The sequence below is a fragment of the Cottoperca gobio genome, chromosome 14 (genome assembly GCF_900634415.1).
Source record: "Cottoperca gobio chromosome 14, fCotGob3.1, whole genome shotgun sequence".
NCBI lineage: Eukaryota > Metazoa > Chordata > Actinopteri > Perciformes > Bovichtidae > Cottoperca > Cottoperca gobio.
In genome coordinates this window covers 1,019,315-1,041,491 of record NC_041368.1, presented here as the reverse complement: position 1 = coordinate 1,041,491, position 22,177 = coordinate 1,019,315, and the positions used below count along the sequence as shown (strand labels likewise).

At 38.1% G+C, this 22,177-nt stretch overlaps 1 protein-coding gene across 1 annotated transcript in view; it reads right to left on the bottom strand.

Annotated features, from left to right (window-relative positions):
• ntm (neurotrimin) overlaps positions 1 to 21,559 on the bottom strand; it is a 405,184-nt gene extending 383,625 nt beyond the window's left edge. Inside the window, exon 1 of the mRNA XM_029448070.1 lies at positions 21,377 to 21,559. Within this exon, the coding sequence (XP_029303930.1) occupies positions 21,377 to 21,437 (61 nt within the window). The 5' untranslated portion in view covers positions 21,438 to 21,559. The remainder of the gene's footprint in view (positions 1 to 21,376) is intronic.
• Between the last annotated feature and the right edge of the window lie 618 nt (positions 21,560 to 22,177).

Here is a 22,177-nt window from a genome sequence, read left to right as displayed (position 1 = left end):
AATAACTGCAGATATTATACAGTATTGATTTTAATGTTGCCATTTTTCCCCATAACAAATTTTCATTTGAATTACCCACTTCGGTCAGGCAGAAATCTGACAATGAGTCAGAGAAAACAAGCCCAAGGTTTATGAAAATAAGTAGGCCTGAGAATCTCTTTGCATACTAATGGCCATGTTATTTCCCAGTGCTTGTGGTGCCTAGTTGTAGAGCAAAAAGAACCCCTGTGAAAACAACTTCCAAGAGACCCACCATCTGGCGGGAGAGATTGAGCGTGTCAGGATTTTCAAAGATGTGCTGCAGAAAATGCTATGAGACAAGAGTGATTCATTTCAGTCTCACACTCTCCAGAATGTCCTGTTTTAGATATTACTTTAACCTCTCGGCTCCTCCACCACAACAGTGTCTCAGCCTATTGATAATCCCAGTGTGGGCTTGCCTTATTTTAGAACACATACCAACGAACGTGTCCACCTTATCTGCGTTGTGTTGGAGGGTGGAAGAAGTGGCACGAAAAGCATGCACCATGAGGATGCATTACACCATCTATGATAGGACTATATGCCTCTCTAAATGGATTTCGGCTGACAGTTGCTGATAGGGAGACATAGGAGTGCAAGCATATTGTGGGAGGAAATCCGACATGCTGAAACCTTTAGCCAATCAGCCTTAATACAGCAACAAGCACCACAGCTATTACCATGTGAGCAAATAGTCTTCTGTCAATTTCCAATATTGAGCTAGATGAGCACTCTAAAGGCGAGTGTCTTAGCTTTCTTTTCCCCGTGCTGTCTGCGACATGAAAAAATTATGGATGGCACCGGCTGGTGTCCACCCTCCCAGAAGGCATTACCAATGCATGGCCTTCCGAATAGCCGCAGGCAGGCCTAAAGGATATGACTGTCCCAATCTGAGACAGTTCAAATGGGATTCTGCATCAGCCCTTTTTCTAAATTACTTTAAATATCCTTCTGAATAAATTACTGGATCAGGTTCATCAATTCTTTCCACTTTCAGAAAGAAATCCAGGGATTCCTCAAGATAGTGACGTGGAGACACACGCGATGTGTTGTTGTGTATGTGCAGAGTCCCCAGTACCCATCACACGTCCGTAAATCCTTTATTGTAATATTGAGATAATCCCAGAATGTTCTACTACACAGTCATTAAAAGTCACATGGAGTTTGAGCAGCTATGTGCTCACAATATATTACAATTCATTATAGGGTCTGAAAATTGATAGCCTAGTATTTTTCACTGGTCTTGGAATGCCAAGTGTTTGTAATTCACAGTAGAAGTGGAAAATGATACTGTGCTGTGTCACCAAATGTCTGTTTAGCTCTTCTGTAACAACCCAGGCAGAGAGCAGAAGGGTGATTTAGAAAGCTGACTCTACCCGCCAACCAGCACTTAGATTGGGGTTAATGACAAAATTGCTGGAAAAGAAAAAAACAATAATTTCCACCCCCAAGCTATTTCAAGTCTACATCATCTACAACAGTGCATCACAGTCAGTCAGCAGCAGTAGATGATGGGAGGTAAAGAGGGGACGACGTGGAATTAAAGTCAAGACATATGAATTCGAACCAACAATTGTGATTGTATGGTTCACAGAATTACATAATGAACCCTTCTTATAGCTACATTTACAGTACAATGTGATAAATAATTTAAAAAGTAGATACAACCGATCTGATACTGTTTTAAGGAAATGAGCGAGACTATATAAAAACAAATTAGCTTCCACATGCCACAATATAATAAATATAAAAGCCGTCTCATCTCGGTGCAGACCCTCACTGCTGAACATGAATTATTAAAACAGTTCAGTTGGGTGACCTTGAATCTAAGAAGAGACAGATATAGTTAAGTAGTTTAACGTCATCAAGGTGGACAGTGACTGCCAATGTATGTAATGCAAATTGACCCTGACTTTGCCTGCTAATTAAAACACTATTTGGAGTTTGGTTGAAGAAAGAAAGGAATAAATTGTATTAAAATCCTCTTTCTGGATCTCTCTAGTAACTGTTGAGAACTTATTCCAGTTCTTACAGCTCCAATGTTGAATGGTTTGAAAGTTACTTCATAGAACTTGTTTAGTGTCTTTGTCTACATTACTCAACATGGAGCAGCATTACTAAGCACGACCGAACACTGTCGTTTGTAATGGTTTGCTAATATTGCAGTTGATTTGTGTTTTTGGTTGATTGGAGGGGATCCTCTAACCACAATAGCTACTGTAACTTCAGAATTATTGGTCAAATCTGAGCAAACACTATCACAATTTCTGTATTGTGTTGGGCAGAGGCTCAGGAAAAATAAATGCCTCTCCATTAGGGCTGAACGACTAATTGCATTCAAACTGACATCAAAATGTAATAGAATGCAATTTTCAAATCACAAAAACTAAGATAAAAAAAACAAAACAAACAAACATGCACACATGCTGTCATTGGCTGAGAGCAGACATGTGCTGGCAATGGAAGCAGAGTGTCTCCCGTGTGCTGCCGACCACAGTCTGGAAGTGAAAGCATGAACAGTTCACAGAATGTTTACAAGTAGAGTGGTTGAGCCAGAGTCAGTGTGCACTGTAGTGTTTTGTTACTGCAACTGACTGGAGATCAGTAAGATTCCTAATTATTTGTTATATATTGATGTTCACACCAGGGCTGTTCTGCAGTGCTTTCAGTTATGATGATTATGTTACATGTTTGCAAGGCTAGAAGTTAAAAGTTATAATATTGTACTGCGATAGAACAAAGGTTTTTACAATTCAAAAGCTAAATAAAGATATGTTATTCAAATCAATCCACGCATCAGTTCATCTCAATTCATCAAAGCAGGTATGCCTGACCTTACGTGAACAAACATCTTTAACGTGCATGGAAATACTTGTGTACTTCAAAATACGTTGCAAAAATCAACAAAATATTTCAATCATTACCATATAAAAAAACATTGTTCATTTACATCATTATCATAAAACTGTACCTCCTTTACAAAATAAGCTAAAGAATAGATCATATATAACCTCATATTTTAATTTTACAGTCCATTAAAAATATTTTTTTACAACTTCACCAAGATACAGATACAAAAACACTCATTAACACATTAATATGGCTGCAGGATATTAACCAGCTGTTGGCCGGCTGCATCTTTGAAAGCTTTGAGAGACTTCATTCAGCTTCCTCCCTCTACTCTCTCTGTGCCTCTGCTTTTTAGAGGGACCTGGCACTGTAAACAACGTGCTGCACTTAATATGAAGCTTCATTTGTAAAGCCATATTAACCTTTGCTAACCACATTTATAATGAGCCTATTATAGTGTAAAGCATCTATGAGCATTGTATCTAATATGCAACATTAACAAATAAACAGTTTGAATATAGTTGCCATACATATTCCTAAAGAAATGAAAGAAGCAGAGGAAATTGCTCTAAATCTTAACAAACATTCCAAGAGTTAAAGTCTAACTCTTACAACACAATTATCACAAAGTCAAAAGAAAGAAAGAAAAAAAAAAAAAAAGAAAGAAAGGAAGAAAGAAAGGAATCGTAGTAAAAAGTGCAGTGTTCCTTCTCAACTCAGCCACTGAAAGGAAGGATTGCTGCCACTGAACACAACAATATCACATTACATTACAGTTCATTTAGCTGATGCTTTTGTCCAAAGCAACGTACAAAAAGTGCAAACAATCTTGGAGATATAACTCCGAACAGCAAGAATCGTGTAAGTACAATAGCTTTAAATCGTATAAGTGAACACTGTCTTCAAATAAGCCAGTTTGAAGTGCAACATAAGTGCAACATACAGAAACAATAGAATACAAATTCAACTATTAGCTATAAATAAGCCAAACCAATACAAGTGCAACATACAAAGTACAGTTAATTTGTTTGTTTGTTTGTACAGTGCAGTTATTATAAGTACCTCTCAATAAAGAGCTCGACAGGTGGCAGCAATACAAATAATCATATTAATTATTCCAATACGATAGTGTCTTTATTCAAATACTAAAAGGATTAGTAGATTAATTGTTAGACATAATTTAGATGATGAATTAATCAATGGAAAAACACTTACATTTTTTTTAATGAATTCAATTAAAGGTTTAATGTGTAAGATCACTAGATCAGACAGAATTGAACTCAAAACATTAAAACAATGAACTAACATTATGAACCGAGTGTGAAGAGGTAACAGTGATGACGTTATGTTAAAGATGTCTCTGTGTTGATATCTACTGATATCTACTGAGATATCTAGTGAAGTTAGCATGCTAACAGCTAGCTGCGCTCCGTCCAGTCTGTAATACCACTTGTTCCTCTAGAGGTGATAGTGAGTCACTGTAGCTGCAGTCTGCCCTCAGTACAGAGAGAAGAAGTACAGCTGTCTGACTCAGCAGAGTCTGAGTCAACATCACATCCATCTTCCATTAGCAGTTAGCATATAGCGCCAAATTTGCCGACTCCCCGCCGCGCCGGATCGTCAAACTTTCTGTTGCTGCACAGGTGAGACCCAGTGCTCCATCAGCTGGGACTCCCGGTGCTGGGACATTTGTTCGACCGTATCCGAGCCGCCGGAGCAGCTGCAAGCTCCACTCCCAGGAAGCAGGACTATGTCGGCGTAGAGGACTGAACTTTCCCTCTTCTCTGCCCAAACACAAGCCAACACACAAACTGTCAAAACATAATGTTACACGGAGCGTACAGCCCTCAGTGACACAGTAACACATATCTGAGCTCCACCTGAAGATTAGAAGATAGTAGAGATATTTCTCTAATGAACTGACTGAAATACACAGTAAATATATCAACACTAGAAGAGAGAGATATTTAGCTGTAGAATACAATACATAATATAAAGACTACATTAGAACACTAAAACTTAGAATACAATAAATATGACAAACTACTACAACTAAAATATAAACAGGTTAACATACTATATACTATACTATGCTGATTGATGAATTTACATTGTATGGAGCAGTTTAGACGTGAAACACTGCACCCTGTTCTGTGGAGCAGCCGGCTCAGAACTACACATTGAAGCTTTAACTGATTAAATATCCACTCTTAGCAACTGATTGAACATGATTAATGTGTTTATGTTATGTTTCAGCACACACAACACTTTGTTAAGGATAGGGAAAGATCCTTGTGTTGGTGAATTATTGAAAAATTATAAGTGACTTGTAGCACAACATGTTTACATTAATATTTACTAGCCATGGTGTCAAAGTCCTGCACTTTGTACGCCTTTCTGGCTGAGAGTGGGATGAGAAGACTGATACAGATTTCCCCCAGCGTTCTGTGATACAATGGTGGGTGGTCCCTAGACCCTCTAGCAAAGAAGGTTTGTTGTATATTTTGAAATTAAAAGCAGCAATCTGGTGCACTTTGAAAGAAAAATTAAGAGGTTAGATCAATGAAGAACTTTGTGCTCTTGTAAAACAATTCTGGTTAATAATTGTGTGCTCTTAAAACAATTAAATCACACACAGATAGATACATTTAGATATATAAATCTAATGTACTGCCCTTGCCCCCACCCTAACCCACCTCTCTCACACACACACCCACACACACACTCACACACTGTACACTAACAGACAGTGCACACTCTCTCTATTATTCTGCTATATTGTATATTGTTCATAGTGTTCTACGTTTATCCCTTGTGTTTCCTTGTAAACAGCACTACGAGTGGAGAGCAAAGGCACAATGTCTTGGTACAGAGAAACATATGTTTAACTGTGCATATGACAAGTCACATTCACAAAGCATGGTAACGAGATATCTGGTTTCTAGACGAGTCGGGTTGGTGACATCGTGACGCGCTGATGTCTTGCTTACATTGTTGTAAAATAATGTCTGAGTTTTGGACAGTTGGTTGGACAAAACAAAAAATGTTTAGATATCACCATTCTGGATTCATGTAATTTTCTATTAAAATTAAATGATTAAATGAGCCACGCCATATCCACATAAAAAATGACGACATTAGCAGAATACACACTCAACTCTCTCAGCATTAATCTGTCTACATTCATTATGTTGCTAAACTCTCCTGCTCCCATTGTTAGCTCACTGGATTAAGTTGTTAAGAAAAGGAGAAGAGATTGGAGATTTGGGAAAAGAGAGCATCTCGACCACACTGGGTATGTGAGCGTACGATGTGCAATTAATATACTTCAAAACAAATAGATGAAAGAGAATGCAGGCTGCAAGCAAGAGTCTCTTATTGGTCTTTTGCAGCCTCTCAACAGATGGCTTCAGGTAAGCCAGAGGAGTAGGTGGAGCAGTTGGAGGCCAATATTTGAGGCTGGGTTTTAGATTGCATCTGCTAAGTGGCCAAATAAGCCAAGTCACCCATTTAAGGGAAACGGCACAGCTCTCCGTTCTTGGATGTTTGTTGAGGAAGTATGTCCTTCAAGTGCCTTTGAGAGAAGCAGTTAGTGATGATGTGTTGTTCAGAATAATTCCATTAAATATCTTTATGTAAAAGAAACATTAAAATATCAAAAATCATTTGAAGCAAGTACACAGGTGTTTTTTCAGTTCTGAGTCAATCACAAGAAGCAGGTTTGAAATATCAAAAGCATGTTGTGATCTTACTTTGAAACAAAAACACTCTGAAGAAGAAAACAAATGGAAGACATAACTGTGAAGCTGTGCTGGTTGGCTGGCCAGTAAACACACTCATGTAAGTCTACCTTTGCTATGAACATTCTTCACTGCAATGCTCACTTATTTTGTTTCGCTTTGGGTTTTTAACAACCCTGTCTGATACAGGAAAATGCACATAGACCAATAAGTTACTGAGAAGAACAGCTAATGTGTCTTAAAGTTCAAAACTGCCGTTATTTAGATTTTATTCAATATGATGATGAGAAATGATGAAAACACTGGCATATTAAATATGCCTCGTCACTTATTTTTGTTATTTGTTTTCTTTTACAATTTTTTTCTTTGGGAAGTTTTGTGATCTCGTATTGAAAGTCCGAATGTATGAAAGCATATATGCTGTTGGATGCACTTAGTCTGCTTTGTAAGGAAGCCAATGTGATTAAATGACTGATTTCACCACTGAGGAACACAAGCTACAACAGTGTGATGTCTTGCATGTATATCCATCTGCAGTACAACACGTTGCTCTGCTCCTCTCCAGTACACCATGCTTTATTCACGTGTTCACGTCTATCTTGCTTTAATCAGGCATTGTCTGTGTCGGCATGAAACACTGAGAGAACAGCTGTTTCCAACCTGTAGCAGAATACGAGGGTCAAGCCATTACCTGAACGTTTTGACACAACAGGATATTTCTTTTTATAAGCCACAGAAACACAATGAAAGGAATATATTGAAAGAGTTATTTCAGATGATCTGACCAAGTGTATTATGGCTATGCAAAGCTTAGTAAACATCTAGTCCAATAGCTGTTGGATGGTTGTATGTCATTTGTCATGATTCACTTTGAATTTCCGCTCTTTTGTACATACAGTAGCTCAGTATTGCATCCTGATACACTTTAATGCAGTGGCCTTCAGTCTTTAATGAGAAAACTGTGGCTACAAACAAAAGCTATCTTGCAGGTAATTACGTTATCTATCAGGTAGGCTACATCAAGAATCCGTTTCCTTCATCAAATTGTAGATCTGAAATTAAAATGAATTGTTCATGTTCCAGTGATGTGAGATTCTGTTTCCAACTAGCCATCTTCACAATAAAGCCAAAGACTCATTCTTATAAAGCTATTACAAGTCCATCCTACAAAATGAAATGTGGTAACCTAATGTGTGGTATCTAAATCTAAAGTCAGATATAAGGATCAATGTATAACATAAAAAAGTATTGTTTCAAAGATTCTTTTCACATTCATCTGCTGAAACGGAAATCTTCTCTGTAACACCTAGAACACAGGATTGAAGCTTGTGGTATACTGAAACTGGACTTAAGTAGGAGACATCTTAAAAATATTTGCATTTTCATATTTCTGGAGTTTTTGATGAGGGAGAAGGCGTAGATTTTTACATTTTAAACTCCCTAACCTCTTAGAAATACTGTGTTTCAGCGGATGTGGCAGGCTGGTGTTTAAAGCTAGAGTAGAGGTATTCATATCACATGAAGGATCTCATGGAACTAAAACATAGGCTACATTTTGGCGTGGGGAAAAACAGGCATGGCCATATTCACAGGGGTCCCTTGACCTCTCACCTCAAGAAACAGACATGTTTTTCAGACATGCCCCCTTTATGATAATCCCACGCTGGGGCAAAAATCATGCAGTTTCTTTTGCCTGTTTTAAAAGAAATGGTGTATTTGAATATCTCTGCACGCATCGTGTTTAATTTTAAGATTGACTGGTGCACAAAAGAGTTCTTCATATTATTAAATTGTGGGACCTTGTATCTCATATTTGATGGTAAAGATTTATATTCGCTTTTCAGTATGGTTGGGTTCAGAGACAATGTATTGGCCAATTCAATATGTTATTGTTGTAGGCTGATTCATAGAGTTTCTGAAATCACTGATTATTCATTAATTTTCATTTCTGATTTATGACTAGAACAACTTAACGCAAAGTGCTGAGCAGCATCTCAGCTTTCAGATGATGTGCACCACTTCTATGTGACATATACTGTTGACTTGTTATCTCCCCCTGAACATGAAAGTCCCCTACCCCTCTAAAAGAAAGAAGGGTCAGAATGGTAAGAGCTTAATTGGATTATTTGTGACTAAAACATATTGGACACTATTATTATTAAAAGCATTTGAGTATATTGATGACTGCTATTTGAACATTTCTAGAGGGGATCTTTAAGTGAACTGTCTGTCAGTTACAAACACTTAATTTCCCCTCAAGTGCACCTTTAATACCACATGCTCATTTTATTAATACATCTCCAGTTTTACATGTTCCATGCTTTCATGATTACAAGCACTGTGCTCATTATTGAAATGCTGCCTTAGTCATTGCATTTGGATAATTTAGAAGCACAACTAAGTGGCCGTGCAGTTTTCCTGTGTTGCTCTGGGTACAAAGCAGGAAAAAAGTCAGAGTCAGACAGATGTCATGAGGTCTGAGCGACCTGTGGCAGGTTTGTTCCAGTGGCAGCTGCTACAGGTTCAGAAATGTACAAAAGAATAGAATAGTAACTGGGACATAACAAGAATGCCTTGGTTATATTTGAGGCTACTAGTTGCTAAAGCATTGTCAGTATGGGCAGGCAGAGGGGCATGTTTACAGTTGGCACTGCTATCCCTACAATGTTGCTTTGGTATAACCATGGTGTAACCACAATAAGAGCACTGTCTGTGAGGGTTGCCCCAGTTCAAAACCACTGGAGTATAATAAAACAGGTTAACTGGCTACAAACCTTTCCCAGGTATGTGGAGAAAAGTTATTTTCTTACAAGTTTCTGTTTTCTCATACCAGGTGGAAAAAGAAGCAGGTTGCACATACAGTATCACTCTAAAATGTATTTAGTGTGTTGGCCGAGGTTCAGGGCAGTTTCACAAAGCAGTCACTGATTTTCTGACTATTTTATCTGCATTCCCATTTGGAATTGTAGGATTCCTGCAGGTTTGGAAAGTGGCAAAAAAGCTTTTTTTTTAAGTATGGATTGATCATTAAAGCTTATTGTCACATTGACACTATGCTTTAGGGTTCAGGACAACAATGTACTGTAGTTAAGTTTCTAGCCCCCAAAGTATTTTCACATTATGTGAAATAGTAACTAAATTATTTTTCAATTCAAGACAAAAGCTTTTTGGCCTAAATGAATAGTGTGTTATTTAGCAAGGCTAAGAAAACGGCTTAGCAGAAATCACAGCAATGGGATTTTGATTAATGAGAAACATTAATTTTTGTATTGACCATTTAAAAGACTATTAAGATTGCCACTCAGGCGTTGAGCATTAATTATAAGGCAGGCCTACATAAGCTTCTATGAAATTTAATGAGCATTGTAAAGTCTGAAGCAATGCAAGGAGCTTTGTAGAGAATCAGGTTGTAAATGACATCCTGAAACAACAGTCACATTAAACTTTCCCTGCCAAGTTTTTTTGTAGTTCACACACTAATGATATCTTCTTCTATCTTTCCTGACAAAAATGTTTTGTTATTCACACTTAGTATATAAAAAAATAAAAGTCAAATTCTTGAAAACAAAATCTGACCAAATATTGCACTTGCTTTGGGCTGGAAGGTGACAACTAATATTATAAATTATAAGATATAAAACATATTTGTTTTAACAACTGCACTTCTTCAAGAGAATATTGTAGAGTGCAGTTGGTGGCATCTGTGGCATTTGAAAGAATATTGAAAGAAACATATGTAAAACCATGCCAAAGGGATTAGGAGAATTGGATTAGAGCAGTTGCAGCACAGTTAGGTACTTTAAAGCTGCTGCTGGTCATCAGTGATACTTTAACAACCAGGATGCCCAAACAGACTGAAAGCGGCACATTCACTGAGCTCCATGCGTTCATTCTAATCAACCTGTTAAATGGCAACAGGGTTCATCTAAAACAGCTGCTGCTGATGTGATTACAATTTTAAAAACGATATTAGCGCAAAGCCACAACTACCCCACACCAGCCCAGATGACAAGAAGCAACGTTTCTCAGATACGAGCTGGTGATCCTCGTCTAGTCACTCTGTCTCCACTATAGTCCAAGTCTCCTTGGACACTGATAGTTAATAAATATTCATGAATACTGGGTTGGTCTATGGATGCCATGTGTTTTGTTTCTTCAGCTGAACACTAAATTACGACTGTCATAACATCCATAATGTGGAAAATCCTAGTTTAAAATCCTTGTTAAATATTCATGAGTTTACATATCCTGAACGTGGACCTGCAAATTCATGCACTTGTGATCAACAAAAAGAAATACAAAGCTTCATAAGGCTCATAACTCCTCTCTTGTGTCTTTCTTATCAGCTCTTTGTGAAATTGTTGGAGCTTGTAGGTCCTTTCAGGGTGCTTTAAGTTATATCAGCTGTATTGATCTGTTAACTTTGCATTCATCAATCACAAGGTTAGGGGAACGATTTAGATAACATCAGCACGCTCTGGCCTCCCCCAGTGGGACATTTAGAATGAATACCTCTATGTCATGAAGCATCCTGCTTCTGTTGGGAGGACTGTGTCATCTTTGTTTGCAGGTACTTACATGTGATCTCAGTAGACACACAGAAACAAAAGTGAGAAAAACAGAAAGGAGAACTGAGTGTCTCACACTTTTGGAAGCTTAACTGGTGGAACAACTTTGCAGCTCTATGTTTTTCAAGAGGAGAAAAAACTGACAACTATATTTCTAATGAAGATTCCTGCTCTCAGGAGGCTTAACTGTTTCCTATTAAAACTCTCTCAGATTCCACCACAAAAGCCTTTGCCAAGGGGCTTCCAGCACAATCAATGATAGCACTAATTGAAATATTATCGCTTGTGCTTCAAACAAACGCTCAGGCAAGCCCCAAATACTTGCACACAGATTATTCCACTGACCATGTGCTTGCTAACCGCTAACTCTGCCATCTGTTCCAAAATTACACCCATGCCGCTGCACTAGTTAAGCACTCCCAGTACTCAACTCCCCAACTGTGAGATGCCTCCCTGCTATTAATGCATGACTGCAGGCCAAGTCTCAAGTGGCCTCCTTATCACAGTTTTGATGTCAAGGATCTGGGCAGGTGATGGTGTATGATTGATGTGGGTACCAACTGCCTGCTCACCTAAATTATATATCTGTTTCCCTCCCTTGATTTCAAATCAGATAAAAAAGAACATTTGGAAGATTTAGGAAAGGATCTCAGGCAGAAACAGGTTGATTGTGTCACTAGGTCTAGACTCAAGAACTACAGGAATGCTCATTATAATACAGACAATGAACTTCCCATATCATTCTCAGCAGGAAAACACAAAAAGAAAACAAAAGACTAATTAGAGTCAGATAGCAAGACAGAAAGCTGCTTTTGTTCATCACAGGGTTTAATGTTGAAGATATCATTCATTTTTTATCATGTACTAATTTAGTTTCTTGCTCAATAAACTGTCTTTTCACCTACTTGCATTATGCTCTGGACATTGAGTCTGGCTGGTATTGGATGTTTCTTCCTTCTTGATTTTAGAGATCCTGGCTTCCAAAATATATTTTTGTACATGAGAACCAAGGTTCTCACATGCAGCTCCAAAACACTCTCACAGAGCAAGCATCAGCTGTGTCTTCAATTAAAAACACACCTGCAGGAGCTCCAGTGTCCAGTGGCCAACACTGCAACACTGTGGTTTGATCTCCTGGTCTTCTCCCAACTGCTCTAACATGTGTGTGCTCTGATGAGGGACATTTGGCGGTGCTGAAACAGGCAACACAATTCAATGCTTAGGCCTTCTTGACAAAATATAAAGTAAAGGTTTAGAAAATGCCCCTATGACATGCATTGCAAAGTACTGCGATCGCTCTGTGACTCCATGTAATTTCTCTTCACTGCATTCTGTGCTCAGCATTGCATGTGCCTTTATATCTTTTTACTACAGGCCATGTTTCCATCTTGCTCAAGGCAAGCTTTTTGTTACAGAACTAAAACAAGAGAAAGGGCATACTTTGCTTTGTCAGATCACGATACTTGATGCCTATGTTTAAACACATCTCAGTCAAAAACTGTTTTCAAGAACCCCGATACAGAATATGTTTGCTGTACATGAGTAAATAACATACAATATATTATACAGTATTAGATTTCTATAAAAAATGTTTGAAGTAGACAATAATTATATTTATCGGATTCCTTTTAGAGGTCTGCCGTTTGTTACTTTACCATTTTGAGAACATTTCCTGTTATAAGAGTCTAAGATTAACTTACAAAAATGTAAACAGATGATATGTTAGATTATGCAAATAAGAAGCAGAAATACAATCCTTAACTTGCAGCTGCAAATACTGTAACTGCTTCATAAATAATGTTCCAAACAAACAATGTTGTGAGATGCCTGGTAACTTCAAATATTTGCCTCTCAGCTATTTCCTCTTTACTTTAGTTCCTCTAAACTCTTCAAAAATGTTGTTCTTTTGTGTCAAAAGTCAAAAAACATTGGAAGATTTTGAAGTGCCTCATGGAACTCTACTAAACAGCCTATGGCATTCCCTCACCCCAAAGGACACACACACACACACACACACACACACACACACACACACACACACACACACACACGTATATACTGTATATATATATATATATATATATATACACATATACTGTACATAACCAGCAGCACTGGTTGTATATAAATCCGATAGATAAAAACAAGGAGTTCAGAGTGCGAGCTGTGAGTTTCTCAAGGAGGAAACATTCCTCAGACATGACAACCTGGTGAATGGACACAGTCTGAAGTCACTATCCCTGTTGCTTATTAATCAGCACTCCCTAGTGAGGTCTCTCGTCGCCAACAAGTCACATGATCACTTCACTGGGACTTGGCAAACTATGTGGGGAAGGAAAAGCTTCTGAATGAAATTAGCCTTTATGTTTGTGCAACTGTAGGTATTGCTACTGTGTGATTATTTGATAGCGAGGAAGTGAAAGTGATAACTAAGGACTTTAAACAATAAACTTTAAACAATAAACAAAAACAATTATTGCATTTTCTACCCATGCAATCTACCCGGCAATGTTTATGTGTATTTGAAATATCAACATGTCAGAGGTTTCCTCCAGGAGAAAGTCTGGTTCCTTCAACCTGTTGGTCTCCTGTCATGTAATACTTTACAACATATTTGTAATGCAGCCATAGAAGTATACAGTAATAATCTTATTAAATTCAAGAAATATGTTTTTCACATTTTTTCTTAGCATCTTCTGTTTTCCTTCTTTGTCTGCTGAACTGTCAATGCCATACACAATGCAGTCTATTATTAAAAGCCTTCAGTGAAATTCCAGTGCTGAAGATTGATTGTTGGCCCAAACTGAATGTGAGTAAATCAATCAGGCTTCAATTAAACTCTTACAACAAACTTTCTACCACTCACAAATGAGTCATGTGTGATATGAACCTGTGAAAATACCAAAAACACACACACACACACAAATAAAAAGGCAATACTGAACACAGAAATAGAATGCAACGCGGAAATTGCTTCCCAATACAGGAATGAAAAAGATAACTGGCTAACGATTACCTCCCTTTTGCAATTTGCCTTTTCAGAAATCAAACAGGGCCCCATGGTGTTTCCATGAAACAGGCAAAGTGGTCATTTCAAATCTAGAGTAAGAATTCTCAGATCTAGACACTTACCATATCATCATTTCCTTAATATCATAGACCCTTGTAATGCTGACGTCATGATCACATCAACATGTTAGCTGGAGACCAAACAAAGGAAAGACTGGAGGACAACACGTATCACCTCAGAGTGAAAGGCTAAAGTTACACATTGAAAATATCCTCTTGCTGTGTTGTTGGGTGTAGCGTTGTAACAGTAGACAGGTATCGTAGAATATAATTAAATTAAAGGATTAAAGTAGAAGGTCATCATACCGTGTGTATTATCTGAGTATGTGTGAGTTAAAGGTTTGAGAGTGTGGCAGCGCTGTTGCACACCTACAGTACATGTGAATCGTTAAATAATAGGAAATTATTTTAAAAGCGCACAGCTTATATTATTTTTTATTTAGTAGTTAATGTAACATTCTATGGTGCTGCTAACTTCTAAAAATGCAACATATGTATTGTAACATATTGTTGTTAATTCTATTTTTTGTCAGGTTTATAATTCTGTTTATTATTATAATTCTGTTGATAATAATAATAGTATTAATAATAGTATTAATAATAATAATAATAATAATAATAATAATAATAATAATAATAATAATAATAATAATAATAATAATAATAATAATAATAATAATAATAATAGTGTAATACCGTATACTGTGCGTTATATAAATGCAATTCCATTTACCATTATCACCCATTGCGCTGTATATAAATGCAGTTGTAACCGTTAACAGAGAAACTGGGGCAATGTAGTATTGTAGAAGCAGAGTTGGGATTTCTGGTACAATTTCTCCTACTCTCCTGCATGGAGATGGGAAAAGTCTGAAGACGTCAAAGTTCCAGCAACACCTGAAACAACTTTATTGCCCGACACATTTGGGTTTATTTCAACATAAGAGTGTAGGGCTGCCACTTTAGTCCAAATTAGTCCAACAATTACTTTCAGGTCGAATTTACTAAATAGCCAAAGATAAATATTCTCAAAGATTTAATCCAAGAATGAAAAAAATGACTTAAAGAATGAATACATTAGCAAATATACTGCTAATTATTCTTTACGCCTACCAACTGATCCATTAATCAACTAATCATTTCAGCTCTAAAGTATGTGGAAATATTGAAGCTACCATCTACATGGTGAGGGTCAATAGGAGAAAATACACAATCGTTTTCAAATAAACTACATGAGAAGTATAGGCCATAGTGAAACTGTGGTTCTTGATTGATGATTATAGAATAATAAAAAAGGGTTAGGGTTAAATTAAAAACATATAGAGAGCAGGAGATTTGTGTGGTTATAAATAGCTGCTATTGGAGAATAGAATAGACAAAAACAATGGAGCATAATAAATGCAGTCAGTGTTGATTTCTACAATTGTGCATGTGGAAGCTTAACTGTTCTGTGAGGCAGACAAGTGACAGACAAGTGACAGAAAACACTTAACCACAACAACAAACCTGAGGAGTCACATGATCAGCGGTAAAACCACTGTGCTCTGGCTGTGCCGTTGTTTTCTTATAGAGAAAGCCGACTAGGTCGAAAACTACCCTTGGCGTAGGTACCGTTCGCTGCGCTCAAAGTTAAAATTATTTCAACTTTGACCTCGATGGCCGCTGACCTTTCAAAGTGGAAGCAATGACAACATTTCCTGTCATGTGAAGGCAGCTTCAGTGAGGCCCTGTGAATGAACAGAATGTTTATTTTACAGCGTAGTTCAGAGTTATAGGCATTGCATTTAAATTAAAGGTAAAGGAATTACACATTTGTTCTCATTCATTCAAACTTGCATTATTGGAATTTTGCATTCGTGCCAGACTTGGGTGCCATTGAAGTTATTGGGGCGGGCATTGCAAGTCCCATCATATCAGTGTTGTTTCCTTGTTAATATTCTCCAAACAGATCATGATATATGACCAATGGGGCAGGTCCGACCTAGTATCGCTGACCAGACTGAACCTAGAGTACTTTATTAATAGCTCAAATCAAGCAATCTGATTGGTTCATAGCTGGGATATAATTACCACATACCAAGTTTTATTAATTTTATATTAAGTTTTAAAAATTAATGGTTTTAATGGTTGGAGTTTTTTTCCCGTGGTGATTGGCAATTCCTTTGCACATTTCAGTTTCAATCCGCGTCTGAGAGAAACGTACACTATTGAACTGATACGTGTTTTCATGGTTGCTTAGTGATCACTTAGGATCACTTCTGCCAACATGGAGCAGGTTACAGATACAAAGTAACAAAATCTGCTAGCTAAAACACGCTACAAAGTGGAAACATTTAAGGTTAACTTCTATGGAGGAGTGGATTGTGCAGCGCCCATCTCCAGAAATAAATCCACCTGCAAAACTATATGCAGAGCTACATAAAGAGGAGTTCGATGTCGACATACCACAGTATGTCATGCATAATTGCTTAATTATTAGCTTGCACACGCATAAGTCATGACAACGATTAAGCTCGAGATGCTTTAACAATCTGTCACTCACCGACTAATGTGTCTGTTTCTTTGACACCTTCATGAGGATCATTTATTACTAATGTTAACGTTTGATCTCCAAATTAATGTAGGACGTCCCAACAGACCAATGCTAACTTCGTTCAATGATGAACAAAGCAATAAGTATATGATAAAAGTCCAAATGTATAGAGGCATATACAATTTGAGGATTAGAGCCGCCTCCTGGCAGTAAGAGGAAATGTAAGCCCTCCTGAATAATATTAAAAAGCATTAACAGTTTTCATACATGGCATCAATGCACGACACGGACATAATCACCTTTCTTCTTTTATAGTTTTGTTTTGACACTAAGCATTCTGTAGCTCACAGTTGTATGCAACAGATTCATGCCAGTCTTTGGGGGGCATTCTGGGAAGCGAAGTAAATCACTATCTGGAGTAAAGGTCGATGAGGCAAGTTCAGGGAAAGTGCATCAAAAAGATAAATTTCTATGCTTTGTTCAAATAAAAACACCAATATATCTTAGTGTATGTGTGTCTGAGGGTGAACTCTTGCTTTCCAGCTGAGAGGCTGGCTTTAATAGCATCTCATAGCCTATTAACGTGACATTCATTCATCACATTTTGATATCACGCCACTGTACACAGGTGGCGATTTCTACCTGCCATCTGCCTGCTCTGCCTGTACATTCTGCTGCAGGCTTTATGTGGACTGTGCACCGGGAGACAGACAAAGACATGTTTTACAGCAATAGCTCTGCTCTTTTGCCTCGAGATCCCTACTGAGTAGCTGTAGCCCTGTGATAAGAAGAGAGCACACTCTAGCCATCAACAATGATCTCAATGTCTTTAACAAAAGGCTGCATACAAGGAGCACACCATGGCTCCCGTACCACCACCCCTATCCATCTCTGCTCTCTTAGCTGGTCATCCAATAACAGCTGTTGCTCCAAATTTCGATCTAACCGGCTATAATTCTTGTCTTTGGCTGACACGGGCTGATGGAGGAAGGACAAGAGCACAATACACGGGCCTGGGAGGGTCTTGGCAAAAAAAAACATAAGAGTTTGTGCTGCATCCTGGTAACACAGCCAGCACTGTCTTCTCCCAGCCACATACAGAGAAAGAGGGAGGGAGGAAGTCTGCTTAGACAATGAGGCTGCCTCATTAGCAGTGTTTATCTAAAGCTGGATTAATACTCCAGAAAGCAAAACTCTTCTTTTCATTGTTAGAAGATGAACATGTTCTGCTCTTTCGGGGCAGTTTGATATTGGAATGTTTTTTGGCGGGTTTTTTCATTTCTTTTTTCTTGCGACTTCTTTTCCTTTTTGTGAAAAAACACATGTCAGTATTTAATTGCTTCCAACCTGCTCTTCACATGTTGGAGTCTTGTGAAAGATGATCAACTGTAGGGCTTCAGATCATTCTGAAAGCTGCTTGCATATTCAATCCACTGAGAAGCAGGAGGTACTCTTTGTTTGAGCTGCATGAACTCCACTGCCTTTTCTGTCATGGTGAGTGCATACAACTGCCAGTGCCAAACATATTATATGGTAGAAAATAATGCGAGAGGCACTGTGAAGCTGACCATGACATATTCACACATAAGTTCTAATTGTACAGGAGAACACGATATACAGCATGACACTATGCTGAACTCTTCATGTTGACTGCGTGCTGGAAACGATTTCTACATAAAAAAGGAAATCAAATTAAAAAAGAACTATGGCGCAAAATGCATCAACGGGAAACTGAATTGATGTTCATCTTGGACAAAGCCTCCCACCCTCTTGTGAGCTGACACAGCCCCACAGCAATTTTAGCCGGCGGCTCATCCCCTCAAGGTGCACAGAGCGCTTCAAGCACCTGTTTGTGTCGACTACCATCCAGATGTACAGTGCTTCCTGTCTCAGTGGCTCCAGCCTCAGCCAGCCAACTAGTGGAGCACTTCAGCCCAGGCACTTCTTACCATTTCTATCAATCGCTTCGAATTGTTTTCCTCTGTTCTTGTGATCTGGCCTGCTCTCTACATTCACCCCACCTGCTGTTGTGACCTGCAGGATCCTCTTCATATTTCTCTACACATCTGTATTGGAGCCAAAATATCAATATGTCTCTCATAAACAGTCATGATGTGCACAATCTGCTTCCATTTGAAAATATAATCAGAGCAGACCATGAAGCTACCCCCAGAATAGACCCTGAGTCCTTCATGTTGAAACAATGATGACAGCATACTTGGCCTTCGCTTTCGCCAGACACACATTGACAGTTTTAATTCATGTTAATTCCGAAGGTAAAATGTCTAAAAGCCAGAATACCACTTTGTTCTGTAGTCTGGTTAATGTACTCACTGCAAGCTTGTGTCTGTACCAAAGATAGTTTGTTTGCAAAAGACACCTCAGTCTAGATCAATCGTCTCAACTCAATGAGTTTACTGTAAAATCTAAAGTTTATGTCTCCTCAGCCAGCAAAAGCTGATGACAATAATGTTTCTATATATTTGTTATTTGTAACTTTCCGGTGATTGAAAACATTAAAAACTAAACCTGCTTAGGTTCAATAAGGGATTTTAAATTATTGTAATTTGATGAGATTCAATGCTGGATTCAGACTTGATAATAAAACTATCCAACCACAACCCTAAACATGAAATATAGCCTTTTATTGTAAGACTTGTTGATGGGCTCATATACCCTGCATAAATCTACTCACCTGTAAATCTTTATTCATTCTTCATCCTCCATATTTTCTTTTGCTCTGTTTATTTGTTATCTTATCAAAAAATCCTTAGATTTGCCTCGTTCTTATCTGTGCCCTATTCTGTTGCTGCAATGACCCAATTTCCCCATGGGAACCATTTAAATTTCATCTAATCTAACAGATCTCTGATTCTGCAAGAGATCTGCTGATATGCAAATAACTTCAGCACAATTTTGGTTTCGACTGGAGAATGGATTGGACTGAGAATGGGGGGAAAGGGACAGTCTTTTTAAGGTGCATCGAAAGCAGACATTTTAACAGCGCGGCAATGTGACACTAAACTAAACGCTATCTCCTCGGCTGTCTGTTACAGCAGGAATTTTTGTATTTTTCAAAATGTTGTCTGCAGAGGTTTTCTTTTACTTCACACAATTTCTTGCCTGCAAAAAAATGACTATACTACTTTGCAAAACAAGTGATGATATATGGTAATAAGAGTGATAGTACTGATGTTCATTAAGTATTGGTTAAAACAAGCTCTATCTGGTCTACTAAGATTACTCTTAATTAAGATTATTGTTACATTAATTCTAATTTTTCATGCTTTTTAAAGCAGAAGATGGTTTTTGTTACGAGGAATAAAACACTTACTTTAAATCTGTTGACTTGTACAATGACTTTACCTTGAAAACATAATTCATTACCGAGGACGTAAAACTGTGACCTCATCTCTATTTTGTTTTAATTTATATTTTCTAATATGCATCATTATGCTGTATATGAGTTTGACTTGTCACAAACTGGCCAGGACTTTAGTTCTGGAGGCATGTTGTTGGAAGCATGTTGTCCAACTGAAGACACATCTATGAAGAGCAACAGGGTTGCTGTCCAAATAAAACAGTGATGTTTGGAGAGCTGATGAGAAAAAACGCCCCTGCATTCGTTATTTCATCCACTTTATTCATTTCTTTATTCACCTATGTATGTGTTTAACTTCAAGGGTCATTATTAAAGGACAAGGAGGATTTAAAAGCATTCATCTTTTCTTAAGTCTCTATGTTGTTATAGACTGGTGATGGAGCCTGAAGAAGAATACAGGTAAGTGCACACAAGGTTGGTAAGGCTTATAAAAAGGTGCCGTTATGTGCATGTTTTAAAGCGCACCTCTTTCCAGCCACAGTCTACTTATTCCATTGAATTTGTAATGCCAGGTGTAAACAAGGTCAGAAAGACGGAACTGCTTCACTGCTCTCCCTTCCAACAGCAAAGCCCTCTTGCCTGCCCGGAGAATACATGGCTTAACTTGGATGACCTGACCACGCAGTCAATGTGGATTAAGAACTAATACTTAATCAACTTTGCAGCAAATACCTGCCGTCCGTGAGATTTACCTTGCGTCAAGATGATCCGCGGGCAGCGGGAGCTACACGCGCAAAAAGGACAATTGCTCAAATTGAATTTGCAGGTTCATTAAAATAAAGAGCTGGTTGGCTGAATGTTAGAGCTACTACAAGCATAATGAAAAGCATTAGTTCTATTTTCTTCGTCTTTTTCTTCTTCTTTTTTTGCAAAAACGCACAACCAAAGCAACACAAATACTGCTGAGAATACATTGGCAGGATTAAACTTTCAGAGAAAGAGGCTGCAGCCTAATATACCTGGTGTTAAAATACATTCAGAACAACTTGGATACTTAGAGAGTCAAGGCACTGCCTCCGAGACAGACACTGTACTTCACTAATCGCTTAATTTAAGCTGCAGCTTACATGACAAGCATCTTGATGTCAAATCAGGCGCAAAGAATGTCCGCGAAAAGCATTAGGGATTTAATAAACTGACAAACATTCCCGACAAAACAGAGTCGGAGATAGCGATAACAAGTGTTCCAAGGATGACAACATCCATCACTTACCTTGCTCCATCAGCAGGACGGTCATCCCGACCAGCATAGCCCAGTACAGAGGATTCTTCATGTTTATCGATCTGATGTGTGTCTGCTGTGTGATGCCGTCTGGGGAAAATAGCCTGTGAGTCTCTGAAAATCCCTAAAAGTGCTTTTCTTCAGGCCCCCGGTGCTCCTGTCTGACTGTAAAGCATCCACCAACGCAGCGCTCAACAAAGTCCCTCCTTCAACTGAGAGGTTATTGGCAGCGGTGCTGGAGGAAAGCTAGCGGCATTACAAACCACCACTTCCGGTTTATTTTTTTCAAGTAAAAGACACTTATTGGCGTTCAGAGTTTCCTGTAGCATGCGAGTAGCGGTGGTACTTTTAAGTTGAAGAAAAAAGCGACCTACTTCCTGTCGTTACCCAGTTATATGTAGCTAGCTTGAAGTGCTATTAGCTTTTGGAGGCGCTTGGTATTTTACGAGTTAATGAAAACTAGCGCATTTACTTATTACAGAGTGGAATTTATCTTCATTCAAGGCATATTAGACAAAGCACAAATAGCAAACCAAGGAGAGAGCAAAACCAGAGCAATGTCTGTGTGACTCAAGATCTTCATGACTACTTCAATTTGGGAATTTTCATTCAGTTTCCAGCATGGAAAAGTAGAGTACTCTAGTTAATAGAAGTAGGGTAAGAATGTACAGCTCTAAAACCACCAGTGGTGGTTCCTGGGCACTAAATGAATTTAAGGGATGGGGGAAAATATTGTAACTTTTTATTCTCATTTCTTTATCGTGAAATACTGGATTGTTTTACATATTTGAA